This window comes from Stenella coeruleoalba (genome assembly GCF_951394435.1).
Source record: "Stenella coeruleoalba genome assembly, chromosome: 15".
NCBI lineage: Eukaryota > Metazoa > Chordata > Mammalia > Artiodactyla > Delphinidae > Stenella > Stenella coeruleoalba.
This window is the reverse complement of record NC_137161.1, coordinates 70,975,625-70,992,250: the sequence shown is the minus strand read 5'-3', so window position 1 is coordinate 70,992,250 and position 16,626 is coordinate 70,975,625. Positions and strand designations below refer to the sequence as shown.

The 16,626-nt window shown below is 48.7% G+C and overlaps 1 protein-coding gene across 5 annotated transcripts in view; it reads right to left on the bottom strand.

Annotated features, from left to right (window-relative positions):
- The window catches only part of KATNIP (katanin interacting protein), a 200,379-nt gene that overhangs the window by 62,746 nt on the left and 121,007 nt on the right, over positions 1 to 16,626 (bottom strand). For 4 of the 5 annotated variants that reach the window (XM_079944672.1, XM_079944676.1, XM_079944673.1 and 1 more), the window contains 2 exons: positions 15,101 to 15,203; positions 10,986 to 11,201 (listed from right to left, as the gene is read on the bottom strand). In XM_079944672.1, coding sequence (XP_079800798.1) covers positions 10,986 to 11,201; positions 15,101 to 15,203 — 319 coding nt within the window. The remainder of the gene's footprint in view (positions 1 to 10,985; positions 11,202 to 15,100; positions 15,204 to 16,626) is intronic. The other variant, XM_079944675.1, reaches the window with a different exon arrangement.

Genomic DNA, 16,626 nt, shown 5'->3' with positions numbered 1-16,626 from the left:
CGCCAGCAAGAGAAGGAAGTTGTTATTGTTAGCACAATTCTGCCTTACCCCAAAGTAAGCGGGCAGTGACTATGGAAACCAGGGGAGGATGAGGGTGGGAAGCCACCCACCTTCTCTACTTCATCCTGGGTGGGGTCTTAGATCTCACCCCATCTGGACCGCATTTTGGAGCAGGCTACTGACCCTCGTCCCCGGCACAAAGCTGTCACGTGGGCCCCTCTGCCCCTGCCACCCAGACCAAATTTAAAATGCAGCGGGCTTTATTTTAATCAACCTAATCGGCTTTGTTGGGGAGAGAGACTGGAGGAGAAGGACGGGAAAAGAGCCATGACTTGAGCTGTTTGATTAACCTGGCAAACAGAGCCTTTGATTTTCTTTTGTAAAACCCTGTAGAATTTAAAAAATTTTTAAAATAGAAAAGAAAGACACTGGCTCAGGCGTTTGTTGGGACGGGGCCATGGCACTGAGCCTCAGGATTTATTCTGTTCCCTTTCAGGGTTTCCAAGCCTTGGGACCCCTGTGTGCAGTTTCCGCCTGCCAGCGAGGCTGCCAAGGCCATTCTCAAGGCCAAAGAGGCAGCGGAGAAGGGGAGCCTTGCTGTCATTTTCATTTGCACCAACGAAATTTCATAGCATGAGTGCTTGGGATGCAGATGGGAAAAAGTGAAATCGGGGGACTTTTCTCAGCCCTGGTCACCTCCTCTCTTGTCTCTTTGGGTACCTCTTCTGCTCTCTGTCTGGACAAAACGCACAGCTGTTCCCAAATATGTCCACGCTGGCTCGGCCTCTGTGCCTTTGCACAGGCTGGGCCTCTGAGTGCGGTACTCTCCTGCCCTTCTCCCCCTGGGAACTTCAGCTCAGATGTGCTGTCTCCCCCACTGTCACCCCTTACCTTGTCACAATCATTCCCTTCTCCAGGTGCCCACGGCTCCTTGCAACACCTGAGGTTACAATTACCCAGTGTCCCCCAAGTACCTGTCTTCATATCTATGTCACCCCCGCCACCAACACACGCATGCACGTGCACACACACATACACATACACGCACACTCAGCTGCGAGCTCTTCTAATTCATTCCAGAACCCTTAGCGTTCAGCACAGTTCCTTGGCACCTGGTCAATGACCAAAAAATCTTTAAATTGAATTTTTTGAACAATTGTTGAATGAAGAAATGAACAGATAAGTGAAATGTACCTCCTAATATCTGTCCTCTCACTGAAACTTTAGAGACTAAACTGTTCTGGCCGGCAGAGCTATTTTGTCTAGCTCATGAAAGTGTTTTGTTTTTTTTTAAAGGCAAATTCGTTGCCAAGACTTTAAGGTGGAAGATATCCCCTCCCCCTCAGAGCTAGATGTCTGGCTTGTCTACAGACTTAGGAGACGCGGCAACACGGGGTCCCTGACAGCCATTGGCTGGAGCTGAGTGCACTGCTCTGGCGGCCAGGGCGGGTGCTCTCTGGTGCCCCAGTCCTCACCATTCCCTACTGTTCTACAGCCACCTCACCTTCTGCCCGGCCCCTGCAGGCATTAGTTTAGGGTCCCTGCTTAGGGGCTGAACAGTCAAAGTCCCCTCTGCCGATAAGCAGCCTGTGTCTCTGACGCTGGCTGAAGCTGCTCCTTTTATCTGAAAGGAGCATCGCCCCATATTTGCGAGTGTCTCCATGGGCTCCCGTCCCCAGGACCGTGCCTGCCTCTGGGGTCTGCTGGCCCCCAGGAGACGTGAGGCTCAGGCTCCAGCTGCGCGGAGGACAGAGGTGGCTTGTCCCAGTGACAATGGTGCCTTTCAGGAGGGAGGAGGCTGCTTTGTTAAGGCGGAGAGATGAGTTCAAGGGGTTCTGACTTATTCTGGCAAGTTTCTCAAGCTCTGCGAGAACTTTTAGTGCTCTGGGCAGCTGCGAGGGGTCAAAGATAGCACATCTCAAATCCAGCAGGGGAGTCTCATTCCTTCTCTTCACTGGAGCCTAAAATGGGTCGCTGAGGCTGCTTGACAAAGGCAGAGACTGAAGGCTGACCCTTAGACGCAAGCGAGGGGACTGTAATTGATTTCCTATCACATTTCCGTCAGCGGGAGGGATAACGGGAGGGCTAAGTGGGAGTCGTGGTGTTCAAAGTCGGAGAACATTAACCTGTGGGTAAATCTGGGCCTCATTAGCAACTGGGCCTTCTGATGTTTCCTTTCCACAGACAGAGTCCCCGAGAGGAAGGCTGCTGGGAAGCTGCTGAGGGCTGACCCAAGGCACGCTGGGCAAACCTCCAGGTGCCAGGCCAGCAGGAGAGCGTCTGCTGCACCTGCCCATCGCAGGTGGTAATCAAGATGGCAGAACAAGAATCAGGGCACCTGTGCACTGCTGTTATCTCACTGGGTTCTCTCCAAGCCCTGGAAGGTGAGTACTGCAGTAACACCCGTGTCACCGAAGGAAGACCAGAGTCCAGAAAAGGTGTGGTTTGCCCAAGTGATGGAGTGAGGATTTAAACCTAGGTTTTTCATTCATTCATTCATTCATTCATTCTGTGTTGGTTTGGATTGCCCCAGGAGAAGACCCTGAGGCAAGGCAAGTGTAAGGAGTTGATTTAGACAGTGAAGGAAACACCAGCTGGAGGGTGGGGAAATGAGAGGGGGAGAGGCATTCCATAAAGACTGTGTTACCAGGCTAGGCACACCTGTGAGCTCCACGCCACCAGGGAACCTGGGAGCCAGTGTGGAACACACCTCAGGGTGACTCCACTTCCGGGACAAGGGAGCTGGGGTATCCACACCCCAGTTCCCATCAGTGTAGGTTCAGGGCTGCTCCTGGGGGCTCAGTTCCCCACCAGTTTGGGCCTGCTACAGGGGAGGCAAAGTGGGCCCTGGAGGCCAGAAAACAGATCCTCCATCGGAGAAATGTGTGTGCTGGCAGTGGGAAGAGCAGCCAGCAGGGACCAAGGTGGGAAGGGCCTGCGGGAGGCGCCAACGGCATCTGCTACCCACCTGCTCAACAAATACCGAGTGCGGGGGGCGCCTGGCCCAGCAGATCCCAGCTCTGTGCCAGGAGGGGAGGAAAACAAGTAACACTGCCAAGAAAAAAAAAAATCAAGTGGGGCTGGGGGTGGGGGAATAAATTCAATGAAGAAAATATGAGAGAATTATTAATGGCCAATGGAAGGACTAGTTTAGAACAGATGGTCAGAGAAGAAGGTTTCTCTCAGGAGGTAACTTTCTAACTCCTAACATAGGTGCTTTCTCCACCTTTAACCTAACACAGATCCACACCCCCCCAGGGAGATGCTGGACTGCCCTCAGGAGTAGCCCCGATTTAATAAGTTATCGCCTTAAAAAGGAACAAACTCCTGATACAAAAATTTGGTTAGATGTCAAGGGCATTATACTGAGTGGGAAAAAGTCAGTCTCAGAAAGGTTACATATAGTATGATTCCATGTATATAGCATTCTTGAAAGGACAAAAAGTATAGAGAATAGGTTGGTGGCTGTCTGGGTTAGGGACAGGTGTGGGGAGGGGTGGCTATAAAGGGTCGCATGAGGGAATTCCTTTGAGGTGATGGAGCTGTTCTGCATCTTGATGTGGTGGTGGTGGTTCCACAAATCTACATGTGACAAAATTGAAAAGAACTGGACTTCCCTGGTGGCGCAGTGGTTGAGAGTCCGCCTGCCGATGCAGGGGACACGGGTTCGTGCCCCGGTCCGGGAGGATCCCACATGCCGCGGAGCGGCTGGGCCCGTGAGCCATGGCCGCTGAGCCTGCGCGTCCGGAGCCTGTGCTCCGCAACAGGAGAGGCCACAACAGAGAGAGGCCCGCGTACCGCAAAAAAAAAACCCCAAACAAAAACTGAAAAGAACTTACATACACACACACACACACACACACACACACACACACACACACACACACACACACGTATCAAGGTCTGCACATTATACCAATGTCACTTTCCTAGTTTTGATAATGTATTATGGTCACGTAGGATATTACCATTGGGGGAAGCTGGGCAAAGGCACATGGGACCTCTCTATACTTTTTTAAAAACTGAGATGTAATTCACATACATAAAATCACCACTTTAAAGTGTACGAGTCAGTGGTTTTTTCAGTATAGTCACAAGGTGCTGCAACCATCACCACTATCTTTTCCTAGCATATTTTTATCACCCCCAAAAGAAACCCTTTAGCAGTCACTCCCCGTTCCCCCAGTCCCTGGCAACCTCTAGCCTACTTTCTGTCTCTATGGATTCACTCATTCTGGACATTTCATATAAATGCTGTCATACAATATATGATCCCTATGTCTGACGTCCGTCATTCAGCATAATGCTTTCAAGTTTATCCATGTTGTAGCATGTATCAGTACTTAACTCTTTTTTTTTTTCTTTTGCAGTACGCGGGCCTCTCACTGCTGTGGCCTCTCCCGTTGCGGAGCACAGGCTCCGGATGCACAGGCTCAGCGGCCATGGCTCACGGGCCCAGCCACTCGGCGGCATGTGGGATCCTCCCGGACCGGGGCACGAACTCGTGACCCCTGCATCGGCAGGCGGACTCTCAACCACTGCACCACCAGGGAAGCCCTACATTTAACTTTTTAAGGAACTGCCAGACTATTTTGCACAATGGCCATATCATTTTATTTTTACATTCCCACGAGCAAGGTATAATGATTCCAATTTTTCCGTATGCTGTTCACCAATACTTGTTATTTCTGTTTTCTTTTTTTAAAGAAACTATAACATCCTAACGGGTATGAAGTATATGTCCTTATGGTTTTGATTAGCATTTCCCTAATGGCTAATGATACTGAGCATCTTTTCATGTGCTTGTTGGCCATTTGTAGATCATCTCTGGAGAAATGTCTATTCACAGTATCTTGGCCATATTTTCACTGGGTTGTTTGTCTTTTTGTTGTTGAGTCTGAGTCCTTTTCTTCATATATTCTGGATACAAGACCCTTATCACATACACGATTTGCAAATATTTTCTCCTTTTTTGTAGGTTATCTTTTTACTTTCTTGATAATGTCCTTTGAAGCAAAAATGTTGAAAATTTTTCGTTTGTTTAAAAATTTTGATGAGGTCTGATTTACCTATTTTTTTCTTTTGTTGTTTATGCTTTGGAGGTCATATCTAAAACTCCATTGAAAAATTCCAGGCTATGAAGATTTACACCTATGTTTTCTTCTAAGAGTTTTATAGCCTTAACACTATAAACATCTCAAGATATTTGACCCCTTGAGTTAGTTTTGGTAAATGGTGTGTAGAAGTCCAATTTCATTCTTTTGCATGTGGAAATCCAGTTGCTCCAATACCATCTGTTGAAAAGAAACTGTTCTTTCCTCATCAAATGGTATTGGTGTCCTTGTTAAAAATCAATTGACTATAGATGCATGAATCTATTTCTGGACTCTCAATTCCATTCCATTGATCTATATGTCTATCCTCAGGCCAGAACCACACAGTCGTAATTACTGTGGCTTGGTAGTAAGTTTTGAAACTGGACTCACTCGAAGTGGGAGTCCTCCAACTTTGTCCTTTTCCAACATTGTTTTGGCTCTTCTTGGTTCTTTGAGCTTCCATTATACACTTTAGAACCAGCTTGTCAATTTCCACAAAAAAAGCAGTAGGATTACATTGAATCTGTAGATAATTGGGGAGCACTGCCATATCAGTGGTATTAAGTCTTCCAATCCATGAACACATATATCTTTTCAGCTTTCATCATTTAGGTCTTCTTTAATTTCTGTCAACAATATTTTGTACTTTTCAGTGTGCAAGTCTTTCACTTATTTGGTGAAGTCTATTCTTAAGTATTTTATTCTTAAATAGCATCAAACTATTATAAATGGACATTTTCTTAATTTCCTTTTCGGATGGTTCATTGCTACTGTATAGGAATACTACTGATTTCTGTATATTGATCTTTTATTCTCTAAGCTTGCTGAACTCCATGTTAGCTTTACCAGTAACTTCTGAGAATTCTTTAAGATTTTCTGTATATAAGATCGTTTCACCTGCAAATATAGTTTATTTCTTCCTTTCCAACCTCTTATTTCATTTTCTAGCTTAACTTCCTTGGGTAGAATCTCCAGTACAATGCTGAATAGGAGTGATGAAAGCAGGCGTCCTTGTCCCATTCCTGGTCTTAGAGGGAAAGCTTTCAGTCTTCCACCATTCAGTATGATGTTAGCTGTGGGTTTTCATAAATGCCCTTTATCAGACTGAGGATGTTTCCTTCTATTTTGGTTTGTTGATGTATTATCATGAAAGAATGTTGAATTTTATCAAATGCCTTTTCTGTGTCTATTAAGACACCATGTGGTTATTTCCTCCTTTATTCGATTAATATGTTGTATTCTGTTGATTAATTTCCACATGTTGAACAACTTTGCATTCCTGGAATAAACTCCACTAGGTCTTGATATATAAATCTTTTTATAAACTGCTAGATTTGATTTGTTAATGTTTTGTTGAGGATTTTTACATCTGTATTCATAAGGGATACTGGTCTGTAGTTTTCTTGTGATGGCTTTTTCTGGTTTTGGTATCAGGGTGATACTGGCCTCAGAGAATGAGCTGGGAAGTGTTCTCTCTTCTTCTGTATTTTAGAACAGTTTGTGAAGGCTTGGTGCTAATTCTTTAAATATTTGGTAAGATTCACCAGTGAAGCCATCTGGTCCCAGGCTTTTCTTTGTGGGAAGTTTTTTATTGATTACTAATTCAATCTCTTTTCTTGCTATACGTCTATTCAGATTTTCTATTTCTTCTTGATTCAGTTTTGGTAATTTGTGTCTTTCTAGGAATTTGTCCATTTCATCTAGGATATCTAATTTGTTGGCATAAAACTGTTCACAATATTCCCTTGTAATCCTTTTTATTTCTATTAGTTTGGTAGTGATGTGGCCCCTTTTACATTCCTGATTTTAGTAATTTGAATATTTCCCCCTTTTTTTTTCTTGCTCAGTCTAGCTAAAGGTTGTTCATTTTGTTGATTCTTCCAAAAAACAACTTTTGGCTTTGTTGATTTTTCTCTATTGTTCTTCTCTTTTCTGCACTTTTTTTTTTTTTTTTCCCAGTACACAGCCCTCTCACTGTTGTGGCCTCTCCCGTTGAGGAGCACAGGCTCCGGATGCGCAGGCTCAGTGGCCAGGGCTCACGGGCCCAGCCACTCCGCGGCATGTGGGGTCCTCCCGGACCGGGGCACGAACCCGTGTCCCCTGCATCGGCAGGCGGACTCTCTACCACTGCGCCACCAGGGAAGCCCTGCACTGTTTTTTTAAAAACAATTTCCTGTGAGTCTATAATCATTTATTTTTAAAAGTTCAAAAATGTATTGCTCTACGTGCTAGGGATACAGTGTGAATAGGACGGACAAGAACGTACAGGTTGGTGGGAGGAGACAGATCAGAAACAAGTGAACAAAATCACTTTTGATGGTGGGAAGTGGTCTGAAAAAAATGAACAAAGCTGATGTGATAGAGACTGGCATAGGGAGGGAACAGGACTCCTCCAGCTTGTAGAGTCCGGGAAGGTCTTGCTGAGAAAGTGACACCTGGGCTGAAATCTGAGTGACGAGAAAGGAAGGAGCCACATGAACATCTGGAGGAGGGATGCTCTGGGCAGAGGGGGCGGCAAGTGCCAAACCCACAGGTGAGAACGAGCTTGGCAGGTCAAGGGAGCAGAAGGGAGCCCTGGTATGTGAGGCCGGCAGAGAGGGAGCTGGAGGTCGGTTCACAGACAGCCTCCGGGGCCACAGACAGGCATCCAATTTTCCCCAGAAAGTCACGGCAGGGGTTTTAAGCAGGGGAGGGCTGCAAGCTGACATTTGTTAAAGATCCCTTTGGATACAGAGTGGAAAATGGAGTGGATGGGGGCAAGAATGGAAGAAAGGAGTGAGAGAGGAGACCACTTAATAGTTCCAGTGAGAGGGGGCAGCTGATCAGACTTGGGAAGAACCAGTGGAAATGGAGAGCAGGGGCCCGATCCAGGCTCCGTGTTGGAGGCGGAATCAATAGGACTTCCTGATGTGTTGGAAGGGGAGGGGGCGTGGGGCAACCGAGGGAGGCTCTTAAGTGGTGGGTTTTGCAGCTGAGCGGATGGGGATGCCATTTACTGAGCTGGAGGAGGAAGAGATGAGGGCGTGGGCCAGGCAATCGACATTCAGGTTTCAGGTCTCTGAAGTCTGAGGTGTTGAGCAGAAGCTGACGTTCAAGTCAGGAACTCGGAAGCAGGCAGGGCTGGGCATATAAATTTGGAGCCAACTTGAAGCCATGGGCCTGGGGGTGGCGAGGAGAGAGATGGGGTGGGCAGGGCAGGAAGGAGGGTTTGCACTGAACACGGGGCACTCATACAGCCCCCCGCAGGTGCCACATTCACCTCCACTGAAGCAACTTCTCTTTCAAACCCAGACTCTGCTTTCAGGTATCTTCTCCTCAGCTTTCAGCCGAGCCCCACCACTCCACAGCAGTGTGGCCTGGACGAGTCACTCATCCTCCCTGAGACTCGGTTTTCTCGTTTATCAGATGCGGAAAGTCATCCCGAGGTTCATGTGAGGAATCAGTGAGGGATGCCCGAGACCCCAGCGAAACTGAATGGCTCTGAGAGGCAGTGTGTTCTGGTGGCCTCAGGCGTGGTTCACAGGGCGACTATCAGAAAGACCCCAGGCCAGGGCAGCAGGGGGAATCCAGCCCACCCACAGCTGGGCCCAGAGATCTAGCAGCCCAGGGTGAGACAGCTGCCTCAGGGCCCAAAATTTAAGAAAAAAACAAAAAACGAAACCCACCCAAACCCTGGGCCCAAGTCCTCACTGCTATCCATGGCAATGCTCATCAGCCTCTGCTAAACAGAGAAAAGGGGAGAGCAATCATCAGAATCTGTCCCCATTAAATCCAGTGATGCTTTTTATCGCCCCTGGTATGCTCTGTTCTGTACAGTAGGCTTCCAAAGTGCCACTGCTTTGCGCACAAGGGGGACGGGAGAGGTTTAGCGAGGGCTGGTCCAAGCCTCCGCAGCACGCATGGGAGCCTACAGACTTGAAGCAGGAGCAGAGAGGGGGATGCAAGGCCAGAGCGTCCAAGTGGCCACGACCTGTTTCCCTCAAGGTCCCAGAGCTGCTAATCTTTAAGTGGGCTCAGAAACCAATCAGTCCAACCCTACGGACAGGCGGTGTTTCCTGGCTATCTCACATCTACCTGCCTTTCTTTCAGTAACAACCACAAATTTCTTCAGGGAAAATTCCCTCCCTGCCCCACTTGGGGCATCTTAGTGGAACTGGCAGCAAGGTGCCTGGCCCTCCTAGCCAGGTTGGTCCATCAGCCTGCCTTTCCTGGACTGGATATCTCCAGCAGAATGACAAGATGGCAAACCAACTAACCAACCAAGCAACCAACAAACACTGCACCTCCCCCCCCAAAAAAAGAAGACCAAACTGTCGGTACTCATGCATCCCGGGAAGCTACCCAGAACCCCAAGTTGCTCACGGGGCCTGTCCTCTTTTGGCCTGGGTGACAGTGAACACACCAGCTACTCAAAAGCCTTGCAACAAATTTCTTTTCAAAAATCTGCTAAAGAGAGGCAGACTCAGTTTCTTTTGCTGGAAAAATAAGAATCATACGAATTACCCAGGCCCTCCACTCCCATTCTACAGGGGGCAGAAAAAAATGACTCTCAGAGAAGGCAGGTAAGATGCCCAAGGCTAGAGAGTCAAGACCAGAACCTGGGTCTCTAGAGCTGGGGATTTCAAAGCCCTCCTTTCTTGCTTCTTTTCCTTTAAATGGCAATAATATTTACTTCATAGTGGTATTACTGCTACTACGACTAGTAACGACGGAAACAGTAATAGATGATGTTTTGAAGCCCTTTCGAAGAGTGAGGATCATATTTACACGTGATCCTTAAAACAGCGTATGAACGTAAGTATTATTATTCTCCCCGTTTTACAGACGAGGAAATCAAAGTAGATGTTAGGTGAGTTGCCCACGATCATGAAGCTGTAAGTGATTAAGCTTTGAACCCAGGCCTCTCTGCTTCTCCAGCCTGTACACTGTTTCGTTTATATAAGATTATATACACAACACACTTAGCATGGTGCCGGCACAAAGCAAGAACTGAACATGTGGCAATTGTCTTCATTTTCAATACCTTTAAAAAATTAATAATTTGTTCTTTGGAATAGCAAATACATGTACGTCGCAGGAAATTTAAAAGATGCAAAAAAGCATCCAAGCGAAAGTCTTCCTATCGCCCCTGTCCCTTGCTCAGCCAGTTCTGTGGCCCAGAGGCAACCTCTATTCCCCATATCTCGGGCCCCACCCAGAGGTCACGGTGACTGACGCTGAAGCACTAGCACCATGAAGATGTCAGTGCTGGGCGGTCTGTCTAGTCTCCTGTGTCCAGCTTGCAAGCGGCAGGAAGAGAAAATGTCAGTGCTTTTCCTTTTTTAACTTTCAGATATTTAAAAGAAAGTGATGTTCCACGTTTGCTGGGTGCGTACTCCATGCCCCAGGGAAGCAGGACCCTGAGAGGGTGCGTGGGCCCTGGGCCAGGCTGCAGGGGGTGCATTTGCACCGCCCCCCTCCCCGCTCCCCGACCTTCCGGCTGTGTGACCTTGGCCAAGTCAATGCCCTTGTCCAAGCCTTAGTTTCTTCATCTACAAAACATGGGTGTTGCCCTCAATGACATCCCAAGGTCCCATGTTTGGTGGTTACTATGGGAAACTGCAATGTAGATAAAGGGGGTGAACCGGCTCCTCTTTGGCCCCTCACCCCCCATAAGAACCCTCTACAGAGCAGGGATCTGGGCAAGAGCTCAGGGCGGGGGGTGCCGCTGGAGGCCCCTCCCTGTACCTTGCCCTCCGGTTCCTCCCCACCCTGCCCAGATGAATGGCTGTGGACGACTACATCATCCTTCCCCTTGCTGCACCCACACCCTTATCGTGGGCTTATCGTGGGCAGAAAAAATGCATCAAAACATGCGGCCAAGACTCACACAAGGCCGCCTCCACTTACAGCTAAGTTCCTGCTGACCAGGTGGCCCGGCTCCCCGGGCGTGTCAGAGTTCCGGACAGCCACATCGTGAGGCGACACATAAAGCTTTATGTCGTTCCGGTCGAAGAATTCCACTTCCGTGAGACCCACCCACGACGCGCTGCCCCAGTTGGACTGGATATCCATGGTCACGTAGATGGCATCCTTGATCTCTTCTGCTTTCGGTCCCGATTTGTCCTTAGCGAGGAGAAAAGTAATGCCAAAGGATGGAAACACAACAGGTGGAATCCAGCTCTACCGCTAAATGACAAGGTATTTAATCGCTCAGTGCCGGGTTTCCCCCTCTGTACAATGAGGATAAGAAGAGCACCCATTACAGATGGTTATCATGGAGATTAAATGAGCTCATGTTTCTAAGGCGTTTCAAACATAGTTACTAGAGGAATTTCCTGGCGGTCCAGTGGTTAGGCCTTGGCAATTTCACTGCCGGGGCCCAGGTTCGATCCCTGGTCGGGGAACTAAGATCCTGCAAGCCATGCAGTATGGCCAAAAAAAAGTTACTATGAACCCTGGCACTTAGTATCTTCTGTAAGAGTCTGCAAATAACAAAGAATGCTTAAAAGGCATCAGATTCTGCCTGAACACGTACTTTTCTCACCCACTACCTAGGGTTCAGGTCCTATAGGCATGTCACAACTTCTGCTGAATTGGGCTGGTGTTATGGGCAAAATTGTGTCCACCACACACAAATTCAGATACTGAAGCCCAAACCCTAGTAGCTCAGAAGGTGACTGTTTGGAGACAGGGCCTTTAAAGAGGTAATTAAGTTGAAATGAGGCCGTTAGGGTGGGCCTAATCCATTCTGACTGATGTCCTTACAAGAAGAGGACATTTGGACACCTAGAGAGACACCAGGGATGGGCAGGCACAAGGCAAAGGCCGTGTGGGGACTCAGTGAGAAGCTGGAGAACATCCTGCCAACACCTGGATCTTGGATTCGCTTCCAGAACTGTGAGAAAAGAAGTCTCTGCTGTTTTATCCACCCAGTCTGTGGTACTTGGCTGTGGTAGCCTAGCAGACGGCCTATCTAACACAGTAGATAACACAGGACCCTGGACAAGTCAGCTGACATCCCCCTGCCTGGTTGGGGACCAGGAGATGACACCATAGATCTGACAACCCTGTCCCAGAGATTAAGTGGGGTACGCACCCGGAGAAGACCCGGTCAGCAGTCCTGGCCTGCGTGCACTCTCTAAGTGGCCACTTCCGCCCATTTCTCTCCTCCCTGGATTTTAATGCTGCCTCCTTCGCGGGTGGGTTGTCTGGTCTGAGAGGTCGTGAATGCCGTCAATCAATGGCCACACTGTGGAATGGCTTCCCGAGGCCCCTTCGGGCTCCGACTGCAGTGCTGGTCGCCACAGATCAGCCGCTTAGAAAATGGTGCCTTCCCCGCACGCACATGCCCTCTCTTAATTAACACCGTAATGGTTCTGTGAGCAGGAAGCTGAGCAAATGAACAGCAACTGTTCCCTACTTATTTTTTTAATTAATAGCCAGTGAGACGTGCTAGTGCTCTCAGCGTGTGTTTGGATGAGCCTTGATTGTCAGGTGATGGGATGGGGACATGCAGGGAGGGAAGTCAGCTGTCAGCTCCCGGAAGGAACGCAGGGGCTGTGTTTATCAGCAGACCCCACGGCTTCCTCCTTCTCTGCCGCGGGGCCTTGTGGGCCCAAGCCAAGCCCTCTGCTACCCTGGGCCTGAGTCCCAGGCAGGCAGGATGGTGATAAAACTCAACTGGCCCGGCTCAAGCCTCGGGGATCGGGAGGTTAATGAACTTGTGCTTGGGAGGCGCGTTCCGCTGCCAGGTGCGCCCTGTGGGAGGCGTGAGGATGCGGCGCTGGTCACCGTGGTTGTTGGCCATTGGGAGGAGGCCAGATGGGAGGCGAGCTGCCTCGAGGAGGGGCTGCTGGATCTCACGCACAGTGCAATCTAAGATGTGCAAATTCCTGCAGCGGGGTTTCTAAATGAAGAAGCTGAAGGGTCTATTCACTAAGGAAGTGTCACAACTTGTCAGCGTTGCAACCCCATGGCCACCCCTGCTCGATTTAGGATCGAGGGGTCTGAGGCAAACGCTGGCTGGCAAGCTTCCGGTCCCTGGCGTTCACTGCCCCGCTCTCAACAAGACCACCTGCTTTTCCTTTGGTGAAGCTGCCCCTTCTCTTTTCTCAGCCATGAGGTATGGGGGATGGACACTTTCCTACCCCAAGGAGGAGATGAACTGGTCCAATTGATCAGTGTGTCCTGTCACCCGGGCCACCTGGAGGGAATGGCTCAGCGATGGGCACATGACCCAGTTTCAGATCTGTGTGTGGAGAAACTGCTCTTTTCTCCTGACTGTGGAGTCTGAGGGTATAAGGGCAAGAGGTGGGAATCACTCTAGCTATTGAGGGATCACAGGGAAAGCGCAGAGCTGGGACTGGGCACTGAGGTGGGGGTGAGGCTCAGGATGCAGCTGACACGGTACAGACACAGCGTGAGCTTCTGGATCAAGCCCTGCTTGATCCTGACTACGGCATTCATTACAAAGAAATGTGTCATTTTTCTTCTTTTTTTTGTTTTTTTTTGTGGTACGCGGGCCTGTCACTGCTGTGGCCCCACCCCGCTGCGGAGCACAGGCTCCGGACGCGCAGGCTCAGCAGCCATGGCTCACGGGCCCAGCCGCTCCGCGGCATGTGGGATCCTCCCGGACCGGGGCACGAACCCACGCCCCCTGCATCGGCAGGCGGACTCCCAACCACGGCACCACCAGGGAAGCCCTCCCTAGATTTTTTTAGACGGCATATTTCCTGATTCCTCCTTGCCTTGTGCCAGGCACCGAGCCATCTGCCCTTACAGACCTTTCCTCTTCCAGCTGCACAGTGGCCCCGTGGGCTGTGGATTACTTACCCAGTTTGACAGTCACACACCCCCAGGACCAGACAGCTTAAGAGGCTTATGTAAGGTCACACGACCTCTAAATGATGATGCCCGACCCCAAGCCAGAACTCCAGTCTGGGCTGGAGCAGGGCTCTTTCTGCTTTCATATGAGCTTTACGTGTGACTTTGGGAGGGCTTCCTGTTAAGTCCCCATTGGCCAATCACAAGATGGGTGACCGATGAACCAAACAGTTATAAGAAAGGCTTGGGTAGAGGAAGAGATGAGAGGATGTGCTGGACACACACCTTTTGACCCAAAAGAGAAACGCATCATCCGCTATCCCTCCACCCTGATGCTACCTTGCCCTTTCACCGTTCGTGTCTCAGCTCCATTGACCCGCTCACAGCCATATCCTTGCCCGGTCGCTACAGTCATATCGGACTCGATGAAGATGAACATCACTTTTTGCAGCTAACTTTATATCCTTAACATTTTCTATCTGCATAACTTCCATAATGAAAATTTCCATCCTTTTACACGACTGCATTGTGCTGACGTATCATACTTTCCTGATTAACTCTACTACTGTGAGACATTTATGTTAGTTCAGTGTTTTTTTCTCTCACCTTTCCCTACTTCCAATAATTGTGCAAGAGACACTTTTGCGCCTATAGCTTTTTATTTCTGTTGAGTGATTTCTTCAGGGTAAGGAAGTGGGATTGTCAGGCTGGAAGACATAAGTATTTCTAAGGCTCTTCCTAAGAGTCTTTCGGCTTTTCAAAAGCTTTCCACCCATTTCTATTGCTGCCAGCAGGGTAAGACTGCCAGTTTTACTGTAACCTTGCCGGTGCTAGAGGTTATCATCAAAAATCATTTGTTAACTGAGATTTGTTAACATCAAATGGGATGTTGAGGTTGCTCTAATTTGTATTTCTTGATTACAAGTGATGCTGGATATTTCTGTATGGGCTTAACAGGCTATTTATATTTCCTCTTGTGTGGACAGGCTTCTGTCTTCTGAAACTTCACGCTCCATTACATGGATGTCTATGTGCTGGGGAGGAGGGGGGATGGAGACTGGGGCAGAAAGATGCTGAGTTTACCACTGTCAGAGCAGCTCCCACCAAACAGAAATGATTGTACAGAGGGGCCCTTCCTCCCTCAGCCTTCAGGCAAGACATGAATGCCTTCAGAAACCCTCATAAGTCAAGGTTCTCACCTCTGGGTCCAGAACTTGCTCCTCAGTGGGTGAAACAACCTGGCTGAGTTGGGTGGAGTCACTTTCGATGGCCTGGAGGACTTTCAGAACCTTCTGCTGGTGTCTGAAAATGATTTTGTTTTAGCAAACAGGTATCGATAGTAACGATACACAATAGGGAAAGTTTGCATTAAGGGTACCAGGCTTACTTTTCTATTTCAGAGAGAAGTAACAATTTGAGACGAAAATACTCACACCCCCGCAGACAGATCAAAGGCGCACACCAGCTGGTTTTCTCCCTTTATAAATAATTGTACAATTAGCGATGAAAGAAGGGCCAAGTAAGAGAAATTGCTTGGGGCCAGATGGCCAGACGATCTCCTTAAGCTGACTGCTAGGCTGTAAGACTCTAGAGCGGGTGTCTACACAGTACATACAGGCTGCAGGTCAAATGCAGCCCGCGGCCTGTTTCTGTGTGGCCTGCAAGCTAAGAATGGTTTTTACATTGTTAAAGCGTTGTTAAAACAAACAAACAAACAAAAAGTGAAAAGCCTGAAGTATTTGCTATCTGGCCCTTTACTGAAAAAGTTTGCCAGCTCCTGATCTAGTGACCTGCCTTGCATCTCTAGTTTCTGAGGACACAGCATTCCAAACCTAGCAGAGAGCTGTCTGCAAACACACCCTACTTATGCTGTTTAAGGCTGAGAACTCCCAAGACCCTGAAGCACAAAGGATCTTGATGATGAAGAAAGAAGCATTTGGTGATGTGTGTGCTGCTTGTAACATATCCTGTATCTGTATCTGATGTAACATATCCTCATGGCCCCGCCCTTCCACTCGCGGAGGAAACTTCAAGTTCTTATTCATGGCCACAGTGGTCCACAGCACGGTTTCCAATCTGGGGTCTGCAGACTCCTGGAGGAGTGGCTAGCACTGCCTTTAGCCTATTCAGAGTTTTTCTACAAATTATCAAAGGCAAACACCCTCTGGATGGACACAGATCTGGAGAGTACATAGATTGGCCAGGAAATTCCTCCTTTGTGCAGAGAAAAAGCCCCCATGCCTTTCGGGGCTGATGCAGCCTCAGGCCAGAGCCTCAGCTTAGCGACCACTGTGCAGGCTGGATTTCAGCTGCCCTCACCGCTCAGCCAGGCATGGGCGCTGCACAGACTACCACGCGCCCAGCTCTGCACAGCGGCCCGGGAAGCATGGTGGGGCTCAAATGTGTGCTTGAAGCTATTGGCTCGGCATGGTGCGTCTTTCTGAAGATCAGTGTTGCCTGATGACTACAGGAAAGCCTTTATTTTGATAATAAAACTTGACAGTGCCAATCACTGATGCTATGTGTGAACGGAAGAGAATGCTGCATTTGAACAAACTCTGAATAGAGAAAAGAAGGTTCAGAGGACACTGCCTTGGGTCACTGTCTGCCGCGTGGGCTGCTTCCGTGGAAACCTTTGAGGAGACTGAAGTTTTACATGGGCTGAGCGGAACTGAACAAGCCAAGAGACATGTGTCTGAAAGAAATCAAGTCAATTTCAGGCTTT